Here is a 19,299-nt window from a genome sequence, read left to right on the forward strand (position 1 = left end):
TAGCTCACCACAGAATCCCTACTAGCACATAAAATTAGAAGGCAGAAAACATTTCAGAACTTGGAGACATCTTTATCTGCACAGTCTCTCCTGTTAATTTTCAGAGCATTCACATGCACTCCGTAACATTTTACTAAAATTACCCACTGCTGCAGCAGCCTCACCTACCCCAGGTCCCACCTGGGGGGGTGAGCACATCAACTCTTCACATACTGGGTCACACAGTAAAAGGGGAGTGAATGTGTAGTTTCCTTTCCTGGTGATTTTAAGAGGAGGTTAGAAAAAGCTCTTCCCTGGGATTGTTTATGGGTAGTTGATTCTGTTGTAGAGTCAGGGAGTATATGATAGTGTCCTACAGTCCTTTCTACTCCTGTTTTCTTGATTCTGTGAGAAATTCTCTTGCCCTTTCTCCCTCTTCCCTTGGTCTTGTGGTCTTCCTAGGACCATCAAAACTACCTGGTCAAATAAAACATACCCAGGTGGTCTCTGTGTGCTCTGCTGCCTTGCAATACCTCTTCTAGAGCTGGCTAAGGACCATATTATGGCTTGCATTCCTGTGTCTTCTCCCCATAGAGGGTGTAAGCTTCTTCCAGTCTTTCATGAAGCTTTCAAGATACAGTGGTGGGTGCTTTTCAGCCCTGGGGTTCTCAGTCTCCACCCCAATATCAACTAACATGGAGGCTTTCACCTACTCCTCTCCAGAAGATCCCAACTTAGAGTCATAGAAAGGTTTGGAAGGGACCTTAAAGATCATCTTGTTCCCACTCCTAACTTGACATGGTAGTATTTTAGCAGTCTCATTTCTATCACTCCTTCTCCTTCAACACTATTTGCTGTTGGTTTGGGGTTTTTTTCTTTACTTTGAACAGTAGTTTTGCATGCCATTTTGAGAGGCTAAAGTGACTTTTCACTCACTGTGGGCAATTTAAGTCTCTAACTTGAGACAACTAAGCTACAGTGCCATTAGTCAGTCTTTCATGTGGCACACCTTCCCCTCTGTCCTTGCTTCTTCTCCAGCAAGGGATTTTTCTACCTTTTGCCTTCTTTTCACAAGCCCAAGTATGAGGCAGAGCAGCTGACTTCTCATTGTCTGGCTTAGGGGTCTGAGCATCTGGATGGAAGTGCTGACTCTTCTCTTTTGTGCAGCACAGAAAATGTACCCTAATACCCTTCACTTCCAAGCAGAACTGGAGCTGGTCCAGCCCATGAAATCTGCCTAGAATCTCAATTTTCCTCTCCTTGCTTGCTGTCACCAGAGAAATCCCAGCTACATCAAGTGCTTATTCTGGTCCTTGGCTTGTTGAATTGCTGGAGAAGGTGACTCAAGAGAATTTTGGGCCCCTGCCAGTCATTCACAAGCCAATAGAAGCAGAGGTAATTGTCACTCACAGCACTTGTGCCAAAATGTGAGCATGGGCCTGGGAGCCTTCAGGAGCCCTTGAAATGTCATGCTATGTGGTTATTCAGGGACTTTGAAGGGTCACTCGGTTTTCCTCATCTGCCTCTATCATTGGATGCTCCCTGGATGTTAGTCTTTTTTTTTTTTTTTTTTTTTATACTAAACACACACCTGCAGTCCGACCTAACCAGAGATCATTGTAAATCACTTCCAGGAGCCAATTTTACGCTTCCTTCTTCTCTACCATCTATCACTGAAGAGTGGGTGCCTGTGTGCAAGCCCCCCGTGAGCCTGCACTTCTTGTCAGTGCCCTCCATCGTGGCTGTTTGTTCTGCAGAGGGCATTGTGCATAAAGGAATTACTACAGCATATGGCCAGCACTCCGCACTTCATATGTTATTCATCACATTAGAGAGTCCAGCCACATGTCCCTCCTGCAGCCAGGGGAAAGTGCTGGCCCTGCTTCTGTCAGATGACCCTCCTAATCTGTCACTGCAAGCAGCTTTGTGGTCATTTGCAGGCGTTGCTGAGATGTGAAGGTAGCGCCAAAAAGTTGGCAAGGGATGAAGTTAGGAAGTAAGGAAGCGGCGTGCGGGAGTCAGCTGGAAGAGGGGACAGTGCAGAGGAAATTGGGGGCGGGAGGAGTAGTCCAGGTTTGTGACTGGAAGAGAAAGGGAATAAAAGGAGAATGATGACTTGAAGGAAGAAATAACAGACAGCTGTGTTTTGATGGAGATGTAAAATCAACATTCTTGCCTCTCTCAGCTATTAAATATCTGAGTTGGTTTTAAATCCTAGATTGTTATCCCAAGAGTCAGGTCTAAATTCAGCATGGCTAATTGCAGCCTGACCTACTTGTCAATCCAATTCTGGTGGCTTTAGGGTCCCACTTTATGAACCGAAATGTGTTGTATGGCTGCTGTGATCTGTCCCAGAAGTGATTTCTTCTCTGTGCTAAGTGAAATGGCTGTGACATAGGGCTTTTTGGGTTTGGGTATGGATCCACCTGACACAGTCTCTATGCACTCATCTCTGTCCTTTCCCAGAAAAGTTCGCTGCATGTTAGTGGGGGAGCCCTCCACATTTTGAGGATACCATATATCTTCAAAGGTGCACAGAATTCCTCTGGCTCGATGAAGAGACATGTGCCTGGTAGTTTACAGCCTGCTCACAACAGTATCCTTGGTGAGATTGTATGGTGAGGGAGAAGACATCTCTGCTTGGGCTGCATGTTGGCCCCCTGCACACTCAGTGCTGGCAGATGGCAGAGCTCTTCCAAGACAATTTTGGGGACTGATGGGTAACAAATTTCCCATTGAACTCTTCCAAATTTTTCCTTTAAAATGCAGCATTTCCAGATAGAAGAACTACAACATCTTCCTTGAAATTGCAGTGTAGTTTCAATGGGAAAGGAGCTTTGAAGGTCTCTCATCCAACTCTCTGCTCGAAGCAGCACTAACTTCAACATTATATCAGGTTGCCCAGGACCTTTCCCAGTCAAGTTTTGGAAATCTACCAGGACGGTAATTCTTCAACCTGTCAAGGCACCTCTTCCAGTGCTGATCCACCCTCATTATGAAAATATTTTTCTTTTATGTCCAACCAAACATTCTGGGAGCCCAGAATTGTTCCAGATACAGCCTCAGAAGTGCTGAGTAGAGGGAAATAATAATTTACTTTGGCCTGATGGCTACACTCTCATTATTGCATGTTTAGCCTTTCCTGATGCAAGGGCATTCTGGCAGACTGATTTTCAGCTTTTGCTCACAGGCAATCTCTAGACTTCTTCAGAGCTTCTCCCCAGCCAGCTAGTCCTCATCCTGTAGTGTTGCAGAGGGTCATTTCATGAGTTAGAAGTCTTGGCACTTATCCTTGTTGATCTTCATGAGATTCCTGTCATCCAATTTCTCCAGGTCCTTGAGGGCAGCCCTACTCTCCTCAGTTAGCCACTGCCCTGAATTTAGTTTCATTCTTGAAGTTGATAAGGGTCTTTCCTGGCCTATCATCCAAGTTACTGATGGATCAGGTGCACTCTTTTTTCTGGTCAATTGTGCAGAAGACGCAGAGAACTTCATGATGCTTCTGCTACTGTGATTTACTGTGTGGAAAGCCAGAGGCCCTTTCTAACCTCTGAGGTATGAAAATATTATGAGGCTCCGTCTGCCTTAGAGAGGATAGAAGTTAAATAGACACAGCAGAGAAAGGGCAGGAAAAAAAATGAGACTGTGGGATATTTTGGCCTGTTTGACTTGACATTTCAGGCAGTTTGAGTGCTGAGAGTTGAAGTGTGTTTGCTGAGTATTAGGACACATGATAAACATGCCCTGAGCTACCCATCTCACTGTGCTATGATGTTACCAAACCTGCAGATAAACTAAGGAACTGGCTTTTCTCCATGTCTCTTCACCTGGCTTTTTTGGACCCAGGAAGCACTAGCCCCAAACACTTGTGTCAGAGAAATGTCCAGGATGGAGGTTTCTCAGCCAGTCTCAGCTCTCCTCCGTTGAAGGGCTGTCCTGCTTTCGGCCAGGATAGAACAAATTTTCTTTTAATAATTTTACTTCTCAGTTAAGTCTCTTCTAGGTAACTGCACTTTCTGAAATTAACAGTATGTTTTTCAGTCAGTGGCTACTTCCACGACTGGTAGCACTCAATGTTTATAGTTACTGCTGAGGAGTGGAATGTAGAACCAAGGTCACTGTTCAGTTCTGCTGAACTTCTTGTGTGCAAGAAAGGAAAGGAAAGGGATGAAAAGAAGTCACACTTGTGACCCTCCTGCAAGGAGGACTGGACCAGACTGGTAACTGGTGACCCCCAGTTGACCAAACCCAGCAAAAATCTGAGATCATGAAGGTCAAGCTTACCCAAGTCAATGTCTGGCATTCTGGGAGAACTTTGTTCTTCTGCCTTTGATCCTGATCTGTGTGCTCCTGAATCTGTGTGTTTCTGAATCTAGCTCCCATGCTGCTCTAGTCCAGGAGTTAGCCAGGAGTGCAACAGTGGTTTTGTATATATTTGTAGAAATATTTATTTACATCCTTTTTTATCATTACTGTTTCATGAAAATGGTGTGGTTTAGTTTCCAACCTGTAAGTCTCTGTCCCTTATTCTGTTTCCTTTCTCTGTCTGGTAAGGAAAAGAGGTTAATAGAGAGCATCTGTCATTTGTTTAATAGCTGGTCCAGCATTAAACCTTGGCAAAGGGTTATGTTTGTTAGTGCCTGAGATGATGCAAGAATGAGAGCTGCCCAGAAGGGAGGCAGCCCTGAAGGCAGGGCTCTATCCTGCTCCCCATCCACCAGCCCCCTCTTCAGCAATCCCAGTGTTTCAGCCATTAGAGAGATTAAGGAAGTAGTAAAACCTGCTAATGCAATAACAGTAATTAATAACAATAATGGGTGCTTTTAATGTATTTTGGCGTGATTTATTAGGCAAGGAGTGTGGTAGGAGACCAGAGCACTTTGCAGGCGAGAATAAAAAGGCAAGGTGATTGGGCCCTAAAGTGCACATCTGGGCGTGATTTGGAGAGGCGATTTATTGACACCATAAATGACAGCTATTTCGAGCAGCATGTTTTTGTGCCTATGCAGGAAGATGGAACTCCTGATTTAGGGCTCTGTTCAGTAGTACTTAACTCTCCAGGTGGGACTCTGGGGATGTCCCTCACAGCAGAGAAGAGCCAGGGCTGGGCTGCCAGGAGCCCATGTGTTGGTAAGGCATGAGGAATGCATGAAGTTCTTTGCCATGTCCCCACACTCACCAGTCCCTGTGTGGTCCCTCACAGCCCATGCTATTGAAGGTCTGCTGTGCCAGCATCCTCGATGGCATCAGTGGAAGCATCTCCCCTGCTCTGGTGTTACTTGTTGGGGCTCATGCCTCTCAGAGATGGCCACACACCTCTGCAGCCCTCCATCCCTCCCACCCCAGCAGCATGGGGGCATTGAGCTGCTTGGACCCCCACAAGTCTATGGGACCGGATGGGATCCACCCAAGAGTGATGAGGGAGCTGGCAGAAGAGCTCGCCAAGCCTCTCTCTATCATCTACCAACAGTCCTGGCTCACGGGGGACATCCCAGACGATTGGAAGTTGGCGAATGTCACGCCAATCCACAAAAAGGGCCGGAAGGAGGACCCGGGAAACTACAGGCCCGTCAGCCTGACCTCAGTGCCTGGCAGGGTTATGGAGCAGATCATCCTCAGTGCAATCACACAGCACCTGCAAGATGGGCAAGGGATCAGACCCAGCCAGCACGGGTTTAGGAAGGGCAGGTCCTGCCTGACCAACCTGATCTCCTTTTATGATCAGGTGACCCGTTTGGTGGATGTGGTCTACCTGGATTTCAGCAAAGCCTTTGACACCGTCCCCCATAGCATTCTCCTGAAAAAGCTGTCAGCCCGCAGCTTGGACAGGAGCACCCTGTGCTGGGTTAGAAACTGGCTGGAGGGCCGGGCCCAGAGAGTGGTGCTGAACGGGGCTGCATCCAGTTGGCGGCCGGTCACTAGTGGTGTCCCCCAGGGATCAGTATTGGGCCCAGTTCTGTTCAATATCTTTATCGACGACCTAGACGAAGGGATTGAGTCCATCATCAGCAAATTCGCAGATGACACCAAGCTGGGAGGAAGTGTGGACCAACTCGAAGGCAGGAGGGCTCTGCAGAGGGACCTGGACAGACTAGAGAGCTGGGCCGATTCCAACGGGATGAGGTTCAACAAGGCCAAGTGCCGGGTCCTGCACTTTGGCCACAACAACCCCATGCAGCGCTACAGGCTGGGCACAGAGTGGCTGGAGAGCAGCCAGGCAGAAAGGGACCTGGGAGTCTGCATCGACAAGAAACTGAACATGAGCCAGCAGTGTGCCCAGGTGGCCAAGAAGGCCAATGGCATCCTGGCCTGTATCAAAAACAGCGTCACCAGCAGGTCCAGGGAGGTGATTCTTCCCCTGTACTCAGCGCTGGTTAGGCCACACCTCGAGTACTGTGTCCAGTTCTGGGCCCCTCAGTTTAAGAAGGATGTAGAGGTCCTGGAACAGGTCCAAAGGAGGGCAACCAGGCTGGTGAAGGGACTCGAGCACAGGCCCTATGAGGAGAGGCTGAGAGAGCTGGGGCTGTTCAGCCTGAAGAAGAGGAGGCTCAGGGGAGACCTCATTGCTGTCTACAACTACCTGAAAGGAGGCTGGAGCGAGGTGGGAACTGGACTCTTTTCACAGACGACCTTCAACAAGACAAGAGGACACAGTCTTAAGTTGTGCCAGGGGAGGTTTAGGTTAGATATTAGAAAGAATTTCTTCACGGAGAGGGTGATTAGGCTATGGAATGGACTGCCCAGAGAGGTGGTAGATTCTCTGTCCCTGGAGACATTTAAAAAAAGACTGGATGTGGCACTCAGTGCCATGGTCTAGCAACTGCTCCGGTGGGTCAAGGGTTGGACTAGATGATCTCTGAGGTCCCTTCCAACCCGGCTAATTCTATGATTCTATGATACAGCCCTGGCTTATGTCTGGCTGATGTCAAAACCATCAGGAAGGGTTACTTCTGCTCCTACAAACAAGCTGGTTTCACAAAGGTGAAATGTGAGAGGCACGGGAGATCATCCTTGATAACATTTAGTTGATATTCTCACTGATCTCAGTGATTTTTGTGCCAGCACAGTGGCAGTTGTCCTTCGTACTAGAGCCTCTCAATGGGTTTTATTAATATTATTCCATGGCCTGCGGTATATTAAGAACCTGCCAAGACAAAGCACTCCCCTTTCTTGAGGATTCAGTCATGGCAGGGGGAGACATTGGGGGTCAGGTAGGGTGCCATGGGCAGTAGGATCAGGGCACAGTGCTGTGAGTGCTGAGGACTTGGCAGCATCACATGGGTTAGGGCAGGGGATGGTTTTCTCCCTTTTAGGGGTGCAAACTGCAAGGGGTGAACAGGAGAGGTGAGCTTCAAACAAGGCAGCAGGAAAAGTCTGGAGAATATGACAGTGAATGCTAGGTTGACGGGCAAAAATAAAATAAAGCTAATAAACCAGAAAAAACAGTCCTTAAAAGCACTGGAGTCAGTTCAGAAGTCATCTCTGCCTCTGCAAGGGGGACATAGGAACATGGTGTGGACAGGGGACAGGGAGGATCCCCAGCCACATGGCAGAGTGTGGGCTTTTATTAGGGCTCATCAAGCACCCTTTAATGAATGGCTGAGGTACCAGGGGGTTGATGAAACAGTAGGCAAGGTGTAAATGAGAAGGCAGCTGGGTAGAGAGAGAAGAATGGGGAGGAGGCTGTGGCCATGCAGTGCCAGGAGGATGAGAAGAGCCACAGGTGGGTTCTGCAATTGGTGGGGATGCAATTAAACCACAGGTGGGGATTCAATTTAATTGCTGAGCCAAAGCCAACAAGCTGCATTTCAGCTTGCATGCAGAATCCCTGTAACAAGCACTGAGCTTTTTTAAGATTTTTAATTCATCAAGACAGAGGGACTGCATCCCTGGGCTGGGCTCATGAATGTCCTCTGCTTGAGCTGGGCTATCCTTGACAGGGGAATGAACTGTGGGACTCACTGAGGTTTCAGTGTGAAAGGGGGAAAACTCCTGGGTACAGACCCTCACTTTGAAGGGTCCACGTGCACTGGTCTCAAGGCAAAGTGTTCTAAAATTGGGGTGTCAGGGATGCATCTATGTGAGGAGTCAGCTGTATCTGCAAATGGCTGATGCTTCGGTTCCTTGGAGTGGCAGCTCTTCTGGCATCATATGTTCATCTCTGTGCGGGTTTTTGCTGACGGGTATGATATATGCATACAAAGTATTTTGTTATTGTTATTATTACCCAAAGTTATGGATCAGCTTGAAAAACTCAAATGCAGTAAATCACTGGGACTGGGGTAGCATTAGTCTCAGGGCCCTGAAGTAAATAATGCATGAAATATACTGACAGCAGTGTCTGACAGATCCTTATAAACAGCATCTCTCTAACGAGTGCAGAGCTGCTAATAGCAGGGCTGAATTTGGGCAGAAAAACACTGAAATCACTCCTTGCTCAGGTGAAATGGTGCAGATAGGCAAACGCCATCCTTTTCTCACCTTTGAGGACCAGTGAGTAATTTTAGAAGAGAGATGGCAGTTTAGGGGGTCAAGAACAGGGTGGCAGCTCTGTATTCAGCTCTGACATGGAGTTTGTGGGCAAGTTGCCCTCCCTTCTCCCTCCCCACTTGCAAGGTGAAAGTGATGAAGGGCTTTGTCCTGCCTGGTCTGCCTTCATCCAGGTGCTGAGTGCTTTGAGATCTTCAGAGAGGGAGTGTTTCAGGCATACTAAGTGCTATTATTATTTTTTTAATAATCAAAAGGCATCCTGGGAATTATAGATCCATGAGCTCTCTTTCAGTTCTAGCCAAACTGATTGTGAAGCTAATTAAAGAAAGGCTAGTACAACATTCAGGTAAGTATAACATGACAGGGTCAATCCACTATGGCTCCTGGAAAAGAAAATTGTGCCTTTTTTTGAGTGGCAAGTGTTTTTTGTGCAATTTTTTTGTTTTTTGTTTTGGTTTGGTTTTTTTAAGTTTAATAACATAAGATAAAGGTGATCCCCAGCAGACACAATGTGCTTTGATTTTCATAAAGCCTTTGATAAGGCCTTTCACACAAAATTATGAAGGGAAGTAAATAGCCATGGGAGAAGGGACAAGGTCTTGTGATGGATTAAAACCCAGTCAAGCGTTAGTAAGCAAAGAATAGTTGCTCCTTCATGTGGAGAGAAGTTAATAGTGGGGGTCTGTACACACTGTGGAGGTGTTTAGTCTTCCCTGTGTTACATGGGCAGCATGCTGGTATTTTGGAGATGACTCCTGGTTTGGGGAAACATGAGGTCGGATCATTAAAAGCATCATTAGAGATGTTGAGAGCAGGCCCACTCCATCACATCCTCTGCAGGCTCACTGCATGGGCCGTGGTGAGGCAGAGGCACCTTCTCCCAGGGCTCGACCTGGCTACTCTGGAGTAGTAGAGTAGTAGACCACAGTAGTAGACCCTACTCATTGGGCTGGGTCCTACCCCCCGCCCGGGTGCCCTTGCCTCCTTGGGAGCTTCTCCCCCCTTGCCAACCAGAGGCAGGCACAGGCTGCCACCTCCATGAGTCAGCAGGATTTAAAGGCACCATGGGGACAGGGCAGCAGGATGATGGATGAGCTATAATGTGGATGAGCGTATGGTAATGCAGACTGCAAAAATAGTCCCCACTTCAGCTGCACGGTGATGAGCGCCGAGCTCCCGGGCTCCTTGGAGGGAAGAGATTGGGAGTCATGGTGAGTAACTCGATAAAAGCTTCTTTAGTGGGCAGCGTCAATTCCAAGTGTAGAGGATGCTTGGTTGCCTTTAAGGGACAGGAAAACAATAGGGAATATGTTATAAAAGATGACATTATCTTGAACACTGGCTACACCCTCATTTAAGACAGCGTGTAGGATTACCAGAGGGCTGTGAAGCACGGTTAGTAATCTTGTGAGATTTACCTACACGGAGGCAGTCAGTGGGACTGAACCGGGGTTCTCTTTTTTCACTGTAGCGAGCTTGCAAAAATGTGCAAGCGCCATTTCTCTCCTGTAGCTCATCTCCCGCCGTGCCCTCTGCTGTCCCCCAGCACTCACTGCCTCTGCCTGCTCCCGGCCCACTCCAACGGGGGGATGGCAAACGCCATCCATCTGCAGCCTCCCCGAAGGGACACGCTCAAGGCTTATAATAATTGAGTTATTTGCACTAATGAAGAGTGCGGCGAAAACTGATCGGTCCCTCCTTTTTCTGTCCTCTTGTAATATTAGAACAAGAGGTCACTTGGAGATGCTAATGGTGGCTTAATTTAGATCACATGAAAGGAGACACTTTTTCACGCAGCAGGTAGTCAGCCTGTGAAATCCTCACTGCCTCTGGAGGTCAGAGAGTCAAATGCTGCAGAAGGATTTGCCAAGCTTCTGGGTAGTTTTTTGAAGACTAATAACTATTATTGCTGAGGATGCAGTAGCACCCTAGGGACCCGAGGCAGGAGGGACCCATTGTGCACAGCACAGTGCCTGCCCAAAGCAAGAGCCAGCACTGGGCCAGGTTCCTTTAGTCTCAGTAGCCAAAGAAAGGTGGCATTGGTTTGGTCAGCTCCTGGAGGAGTGATAGCTGTACCCAAGCTCAAGCACTCTGTATTACATTTTTCCTTCTCCTGCACTGACTGGCTCTGTAGCTTCAACATCAAGATAGTGGCTGCCACTTCCCTTTAGTGTCATAAGAGCTCTGCTTTCCAGCTGTAAATCAGAGCCATTTGCTCTGATTTTAAAAGAGGAATGGAGGGACAGAATTCCTACAGCTGTCTTTATCCTGGAAGAGTCTTCCCGTGATCCACAGTGAAACTTGGGGGAGCTGCCTCAGGGTAGAGCCTCACCTGCACTTCTGACCCTTTTCCTGGGTCTCTGAACATGATGCCTGCAGCCTGGAGGCTTTGCCACTCCTACATGTTAGTTCTTGGCACACTTCTGCTATTCTTAAGCATTGCCTGTGGCATTGTAAGCTACTTAGTAAGTCTGACTGGAAGTGGGTATTGGTGGATTTTCCCTGTGGGCAGCATAGGCCTGTGGATTATGATAGCGTTGAAGAGCCATAAACATGTAAAGGTGTTTAAATTTACCAGCAAGAATAAAGCATAACAGAAGAGGGGAAGAGGGAAAAATACTTTCAAAACTGTCCCTGTCTCTGAAACCATGTTTGTCTGACCTGCAATCCCACAAAGGCCTTCAGCCCCAGGAGGTTTGGGACTCAATCTGTTGTTACTGGTTTTCTTCATGTTGCTAAATCCAGCTCAAGTCCTTTTGTCCCTCTGTTCAAATTTTGACAGCTGAGGCTGTCTAGACTCAGTATAGAGAGCTTTGGAGAGGATTGAGCCAAGACACCAGTGCTCCTTGCACTGTCTCTCAACTCTGCTGCAAAATGGCTCTAAGGAATGGGCTTTTGAGTGCACTTCCTTGTAGATAGCTACAGAATCAACTCAGTATATGTACAGTAGAAGTGATCATAAACCACTTGAGGGATGGTCTTCAGAAACTCTCTCAGACATCTCTCTTTCTAGCATCATGGCAGCAGCTCTCCAACTATCCTACCTGTTTCCCCCCTTCTCTCTGTTTGTTACTGCCTGGGTAGCTGGCTGTGTTTAAATATGTCAGCCTGTTATTTTTCCCCCCTCTTCTTGTTTCCTGTGTTCCTCTAACAAGCAGCTTGCAACAGAACAAACAATCAAGGCAGGAGCACTCCAGGCAAAAGGGGTATTTTGTGTTTGATTTGAATACATACATATTTTTCTTGGTTAAAACTTGTGGTACTCATCAAACACATACAGGAAGGCTGTGAATAAGACCTTTCTCTTTCTTCCTGTCTGACACGCACACCCTCCCTCGTGTGAGCAGCTTCTCATTTTCACTCTTGCTGTCTGATTCTCTGCAAAGCACAGTCTCTCTCCTATCCTCACACACATGTTCAATAGTATCAATATGCTCACTCCTGTTGTGTACACAGAACAGCCTTCTCATCTCAGTAGACCCTGGCTCCTGCGTATTCTTGAAGATGACATATGCACCTGTGCATGACCACTTACACACTTGCAAAGGCTTTATTACTGAGAGGAAAATTGCTCTCAAATATATGGGACCAGATATAATATATGGGACCAGTGATGGGAGAAGAGGGGAGCAAAATAGGGCTAGAAACCTGTCTGGTCTCTTCACCCTTTTGACATATCAAGTGTGTCCCTCCACTCAAGTGGAGAGGGGAACATGGCCCCAGACTCCTCATCCCCTCTGCCATGTGCAGAGAAGCACCAAGCATCACTCATCCACATCCTCTCACATGAAGATTCTTACCACTCTTCCTTAAAGTTTCTCAGTCAGCCTTTCTCACGCATCCTTCCCTTCACTTTTTTCCTGTCTGTCAGGTCCTTATCACATCACTGTCATGGCTCCTATGATACCAGCATTTTCTGACAGGTGTGTATGCTTCTGTCGCTCCCAGCAAAGCTCTATAGCACCCAGTTTGCATCTGGATCTGAGCCAAGGTAGCACTACTGGAAGGTGTTGTTAACAGTATCTTGTATTTCTGCAAGCAGAAGGTTACAGTTCCACTACAGCTGACTGTGTGTTTTCAGGATATAACACTTTCAAGTAAGGTCTTATAATCAGCTTTTTGTTTCTATGAGAACTGAGGTTTGCTGCTCTTCAGGAAAGGGAAGAATCCCCCTGGGCACTTCTTTCATGAATGGCCATAGGTTTTCTCCCTCTTCCTCTGACGCCAGCTCTGGTTTTGGCCTCCTGGAGCAGGCTGTTGCACAGCTGGTGCTGATTTGAAAAAATTACTTCAATTTTCTGCTGTCCCCCCAAGCTTCCAGTGCAGCCCAACACTTCATTCCCAGCTGCATGGTGGGGATGGCTTCTTTTGATAAGGAGGTAATAAAAACTTGGTTGGCCCCCATGATGGGGGGCCATGGGTGTGCTTCAGAGCAAGCCAGTTTAGGCCCTGTGCCTCTGTAGGGGCTCAGAGGAGCTTAGAACTTGCACAATCTGGAAGAAATTTCAGGTTTTCCAGTTACTGTAGCAGTGGCTGGTACTCTTCCAGCAAAGAGATGGTGGAGCACAATGTTCCCATTGCTCCTGCTGGGCTCAGCTCATACTTGTGTTTGAACTGGCACCAGGCAAGCTAGGAAACAAGAGATTATTAAAAGTAAATTTAAGCAAGCAAAAGTCAAGGTGTTCAAACAGCTCTGGCTTTGCATGTCTATTTGGGACCTACCCTTCTGTGGTTGCCCAAACCAGTGCTCAAATCCAATGGCAAACTTCTCAAAAGTGTAACTTGTTAAGCTTTAGGACACTGTAAGATAAGGACTTTGCTTGTGTAAGGCCATCATGCACTGATATTGACTCTTCAGGACATTTTAAAGGCTATTTATATCACAATAAAGCCATTTTATTAGTGTCATCAATCAAGAGGGACTGCATCTTGGCCTGGAAATGATTCTGCTCGAGTTTCTAGAAAGGAGAAGGGTGAGTAATTATGGGATGCATTATCTTCAATCTCATTTGAAATCTCCTAATTGAAACGACATATGAGGGCAGTTTATTGCTTATAAAATAGATGGCAGGGGCATTGCTAATGTACCTATGGCAAGTGCAACCTTCCAGTGAGCAGCAAGGTAAAGACTGCTTTTTCAGTAGGTAACACAGCTGTGGCAGAGGCTGTCCCTGCCCATGGCTGGGTGAGCAGCTGATTCCTGGCACATGCTTTGAACTGAAGCTTATGTCCCAACTTGAGCTGAGCTCAAGGCTTGTGTGTAGCTGGAGTTGCTACTTAGGGGGGGTAATTGGGGTTGGGAGGGGGGGATGTTTGCAGCTCTCCAGGATTTTGTCAGCCCCTGTGCTACTTTTCAGCTGTCAGCTCAGCTCAAGGGAGCAGACTTGCAGGAGCAGTGGTTACTCAGGTAAGGAGACTGGAGCTTAACGTTGCCTGTGGGCACCTCTGAGACCGAGTAATGGCAGGGCTTGAAAGCTGTTACAGATATTTGATAATTAATTGGCTGGGAAATCAGTTTATTTTAACGACTCCAGTTAACTAAAGAAGAAAGATAAAAGGATTGTACATTCCTGTGGTGTGATACTACTTTCAGGGACAGAGAAAGCCCATTACATGTCTGCTTTTATGCCAACAGGGGCTTTTAGTTCTTGTGAAGGCTCTGCTGAAATCTTTATCTTCCCTGAATCCCAGCAGTTTGGGTTTAAGACAAGAAAGGCTGAAGGGTGGTTTATTACTGAGGATCCATCAGGCAGAGGGGGACAGGGGAGTAGAGCTGCTGCTGTAACCTCACACTTCACCTCTGGCCAAATACTTACTGCAGTGCGGTTCCAGTTGTGGTTTATCACCATTTTATACTGCTCTAGTGGGAGCAATGCATGTAGCTCGGTTGACCTCACTTGTCTTTCCAAATACTGGCTGATCACACACACGCACACACACACACACAAAAGGTAGCACCATGAAGAGACCTGTAATAGTCCAGCACGCATGAATAATTTTGGATACTCTCTCTACCTCCCCGTGGCTGACCAGGACTGACCCTCTTTTTCTAGCATAAGGAAGGAACAGTAAGTGTAAAGTCAAGGAGGGGCTGGTGTCAGGTCCATTTGAGTTAAGGGGGGCTTTTGTTTTCCAGGTTATTGAAGGTATTGTTGTTCAGCAGGCAGATCTGTTCCTTGAAGAAAACAGTGAGCACCCTGGACCTGGACGAAGGGAGAAGGCTCTGCATGGAGCTCAGGATGGTAGTTTTGAAAGGTCTCATTGTTTTGACCTTTGTATGTGTCTACAGGAAGATATTTCTTGTGTGATTGTGTCTGTTAGAGACCTCAGCAGTAATGCTGAAAGAGAATAAGTTCTCTTCCTTGCTGCAGATTGTGCTTTGGATGTGAACTTTCATCTCAAGCCAGTGTATCTTGTCCTGAGGGTTGTACGGCAAGTATGGATATACAAGTGGTGTTCCCAGTGCAGTCATATTTGTCAGAGTCTGCAAAGAGCTTGCAACACCATCTGTTTTAGTGAGTGGATAAGGGATTAAACTACAGGAATCACAAGATCTGTACAACACATGAGAGCAGGCCAGACATCACAGCACAGCTTCCTTTGTCATAAGCTAAGAATAACTTTAACATCCTTTCATTTAGGCTTTGATATCAAAATTAACTGATGTTTCATTCCTATCTCATAAATCCTAAACTGCTCCCATTACCCCCATGCAGGTGCTTATCCCACTGCAGATTCAAATTCAGTGCAGACCCCACACGTCCCCCAAGAGAAAATAAATTAAAAAAAAAAAAAAAAAAAAAAAGTCCTCTGTTCTGCTGCTCTGGAACACTCTAAATTAAGCATCTTCACAGAAGAATGTAGGTGAAGATTGTCCCCCCAAAGACTGTGAGGTTCTGTGTAAATGTCACGCCACGCACAGACACAGGGGATGCACAGATACCCATAAGGTGGGCACGATGTCCTCTCCCCTGCATGGCTGATGAGAGCCTTCCTCTAGCCAAGGGTAAACTCAGAGCAGGCTACAAATCCTCATCTTTTAAACATTCCCTGGATCTGAAACCTCCTGCCAGCTGGAGCTGCTTTTAGCTGAGCAGACTGAAGTGCTGTATTTAATGAATTCATTTAGAGCCTGGTGCAAGGAAGCAGGGCTGATCCTCATCTAGTGTAAATCTAGGCTTCCCCATTTGCTTCAGTGGTGCCTTGTTGACCCCTGATTTATGCCAGCTGAAGCCGCAGTTTGGCATCTCTCTGTACAGTACTGGACTTCTGGAAATTATTTAGAGCACGTGGTCTACCAGAAGAAGAGAAATAGGAATCCAGCCTTAGCACCAGCCCTGTCAGAAACTAAACTTCCAGTCTGGCAGCTGTACAGGAGGGGGGCTCTGTGGGGAAATGGTTTGACTACACTGCGGGTAGGCTGTGCACAAGGGAGAGGTTTCATTTCACAGCATTTCATTTCACTTGGGAGAAGAGGCAGAAACATCAGTGGATCCTGATGAGATATCCCTGAGTAAATGTTTCTGGTAGGATTAAGCAACATTGTCTTCACTAAGAAATGGAAAGGGTTTACATTCTGAGTGTGTTTTGGAAGACTGCAGGTTAGAAGGTGCAGGAGCAGTCAGAGCAGGCCCTGTGGTTATGCCTGCATTGGTGGCTGGGCTGGAATTCAGGCTTCAGAGCACAGAGCTGAGTTACCCCAGCCCATTGCCTCCAAACCATGGGGAGGAGGACCTTGCTCTTCAGACAGTCCTTTTGGCTCAGGTGGCTTGTCCCTGGGCAGATCCCAGTTAGAGGGAAAGAAAACCATGATCCCTCACAGTGTTGCTGAGATACCTGTGCCTGGAGGTGGCAGCTGGGTTTATGAAGGCTGTTTTGCAGCCATCGCTGCCCTCCTCTTGCTACTCTCATGCAACCGATACACACCAGTTTCATATAAGACAGGTCCAGTTTGTCAGTGGTTTTTTTTTTCCAACTATAAAATCTTTTCATTTTATGACTTCACATTCTTCTCCAGTGTGTCACCATGTGTTTAAAACAAGCATCGTGATACTTGTCCACTGCAAAGTGCAAGAGCACCGGTTTGGCAGTGCTTAGTCCCTTTAGCAAAAACATGGCTTGATGTTCAGCATATGCTGAGTTGCCTTGCGAGACGACTCCTGCAAGGGTCTCAGAGGAAAGACAGCACAAGATACTATTATGATTAGGAGGATGGCAAGGAGATCTAGCTTTGGGAATTATTCATTGCCTCCCTTTCTCAAGGAGTCCTACATTCCTCCTGTTTTCAACCATGAGGTTTTAAGCCAGCTCCAGGCTTTTGTGCCAACAGCAGAAACTCCATCAAATATATCTTGACATTTCTATTTTTCCACTGTTCCTCCTCTCTTCTGCTATTTATTTATTTATAAACATGTCCACCTCTGCGAGGCATACCGTGTGTGTGAGGCTAGAAGTAAGCTCAGATCAAAGCTCTTGGGAGTTCTCCCTCCCAGCAGCTTCTCTACCTTCCCCGCAAGTCTTTTTTCAGATGTTTCTTTTCTCAAGGCCTGGTGGTGGACAAAAGTTGAGGCATAAGGGAGAGGCAAAATGTAGCAAAGCTGCAAATAAAGGAAAGTACAGTTAAGCGTTGCCTTGCAGTTACAGCTTTGCTGTTGTTTCCACTTAAAGGAGTTCTTACACAAGATAAATACAGCATGTGAGTCTGAAGTTTGCAGCACTTTGTTTTATGACTGTAAAACACTCATGGGACAGATTTTAAAAAGTATGTCATTTTAGGCAGCAAGAGAAGTGGCTATATTGGTAAAGGAGCTCACTGTGCCAAATGCTGTTTTGAAAATTTGGTTCTTGTATTTTAGTCTGGAAACTAGTAGGCCCAAAAGCAGTTTGAGAAATCTGGTCTTACTCTCACACTCAGCACTTTGAAAAATCAAGCTTCATCTGTGACTTCTAAATGCCTGACAACTTTACTCACAATGACTTTGGGAATACAACCATATGCTAGTAGTTTTTGGAAATCATTAACACTTCTAGTCTTTTTTTGAGTGGTTTTTAACCTGTCCATAGATGACTTCAAACAGATCTCATTTATAAAAACAAAACTATAACGGTGCCAGTTAACTCCTGTATAGTATACAGAGGTCCAAGGTCTTGCCAAGAAATACTTAGCTGTCTGTGAAGTGAAAACAGCTAAAAACATTGCTTCATTTGAAATAAAGCTGTTAGAGGAGTTGTCTTCTCCTGACATACTGCTGAACTCAGTCAAGAAGGGAGTAAAAGCAGTATCCCTGCAGTTTAAAATCTTCTTTAAAAACCTTCTGGGCCTCAGCCCAACTTCGTTTTAAAAAATTTTGGTTTTTTTGTTTGAAATATCTGAAACAATAGGAGCTTTCCTTGGGAGACCCTTCACAAGACTAGCAATTGTAGACGATGAGAAAGTTTCCTCAAGTTTAAAAAGACTTATTTCTCTTCTTCTTCTGACCTATTACTCCTTTCTAGACCCCGACGCATCTTGCTAAATAATTCCTCTCTTCCCTCAGTGTTTTCAACTTTCAAAGAGGTATAGCTTGTCAACATGTCCCTTTTAAGTCCTCTCTTAGTCAAGTTTTACATATTTAATGTTTATAAGCTTCCCTTAGTTGCTGATCCCTTTCCAGCCCTTGATGGATTTTGTTGTTCCTTGCCTCTGGATTCTCTCCAAATTTTCCATATCACTCTGGTAACAAGGTGCCTTGGATTGACTACACCAGTCCAGGTGTGCTTCGTATTTGGTGGCAGTTGTTTTTGGGTGGAATTATAAAAAGAAGCAGCCGAATCTCTCAAAGGGAATCTGCTTCGTGGTCTCCTCTCTGAGAGCATTATTTCACGATGGTATTTTGGGACTGGCTTTAGATATGGAAATGAGAGCGTGTGTCTTGCTCTGAAGCTGTTCTGTGCTTTCAAGAGGGAGAGAGATGGAAAAGGGGAAGAGGGGTTAAGCTCCTCAAAGGTTTTGTCTATGTTAGGCTTTTCTCTTCATATTTCTTACTGTTGCTTGCATGGGTGCAGCTCAGTCCACAGTGGCACTGCTGACAGCTCTGGCACAGGCAGAGAAGCTCAGATGTTTTGCTACACATGGTCTCTGCAATCTCTACAAACCTTGAATCCACCAGTGGTACTGCAGCAGCAAGAGCTAGAGAGGGAAAAGGTCAACTGTAAATAATAACTAGAGTGTTTGCACATCAAGGAGGTGTCCTTCCTTGAAATGCTGCAGCTAGCAGGTAGCAGGCAGCTTGGGCCCACTTTCTCATTCATCCTGAAATGCCTTCACCCTTCACACTCAGCTGCTGGCAGCCCAAGGGCAACACTTGGAGGGACACAACATGATAACTTGATTGAGCCCCCTCTGGTACTCTCATAACCTCACAAAAGCAAGGAAAGTTTTATTTTCCCTTATATTCTTCCCATTCCCACTCTGATCTGCTTCTTCAGAGAGTTTCAAGACTGATTTCTCCTTCTTGTGGGTGCTTCTCTTACACCCATCCAAGACAAGGGCTGATGCTTTAGATGTGATAAACAATTCTCTCTTTTGGAGGAGAAGCATCATGAGAAGAAACTGATATTGGACAAAATAGAAAGTGCATTCCTGAAAGTGTCTCAGGTAGCATGCTCCTAAAGTATTGGAAGGAACTATTTTATGTAATAAAAAACACTGGAGGCACCTGGCGGTTTCACATAACACTGAAATCTGATACTCACTTTCACAGCCTTATGCCAATTAATGGTTAACTGATGAAATTCTCATCCAGAAAGTATCACCAAGATGAGGATGTTAATGAGTTTAAAAAAAAGAAG

At 46.2% G+C, this 19,299-nt stretch overlaps 1 protein-coding gene across 3 annotated transcripts in view; it reads left to right on the top strand.

Annotated features, from left to right (window-relative positions):
- LSAMP (limbic system associated membrane protein) overlaps positions 1–19,299 on the top strand; it is a 1,021,610-nt gene that overhangs the window by 822,244 nt on the left and 180,067 nt on the right. Inside the window, exon 1 of one of the 3 annotated variants that reach the window (XM_030448282.1) lies at positions 9,616–9,680. The exons of the other annotated variants lie outside the window; for them this stretch is intronic. Within the exon in view, the coding sequence (XP_030304142.1) occupies positions 9,631–9,680 (50 nt within the window). The 5' untranslated portion in view covers positions 9,616–9,630. Of the gene's footprint in view, positions 1–9,615; positions 9,681–19,299 lie in introns of those variants that run through there. 3 annotated transcript variants of the gene reach the window in all.

This window comes from Calypte anna, chromosome 1, assembly GCF_003957555.1.
Source record: "Calypte anna isolate BGI_N300 chromosome 1, bCalAnn1_v1.p, whole genome shotgun sequence".
Classification (NCBI taxonomy): Eukaryota; Metazoa; Chordata; class Aves; order Apodiformes; family Trochilidae; genus Calypte; species Calypte anna.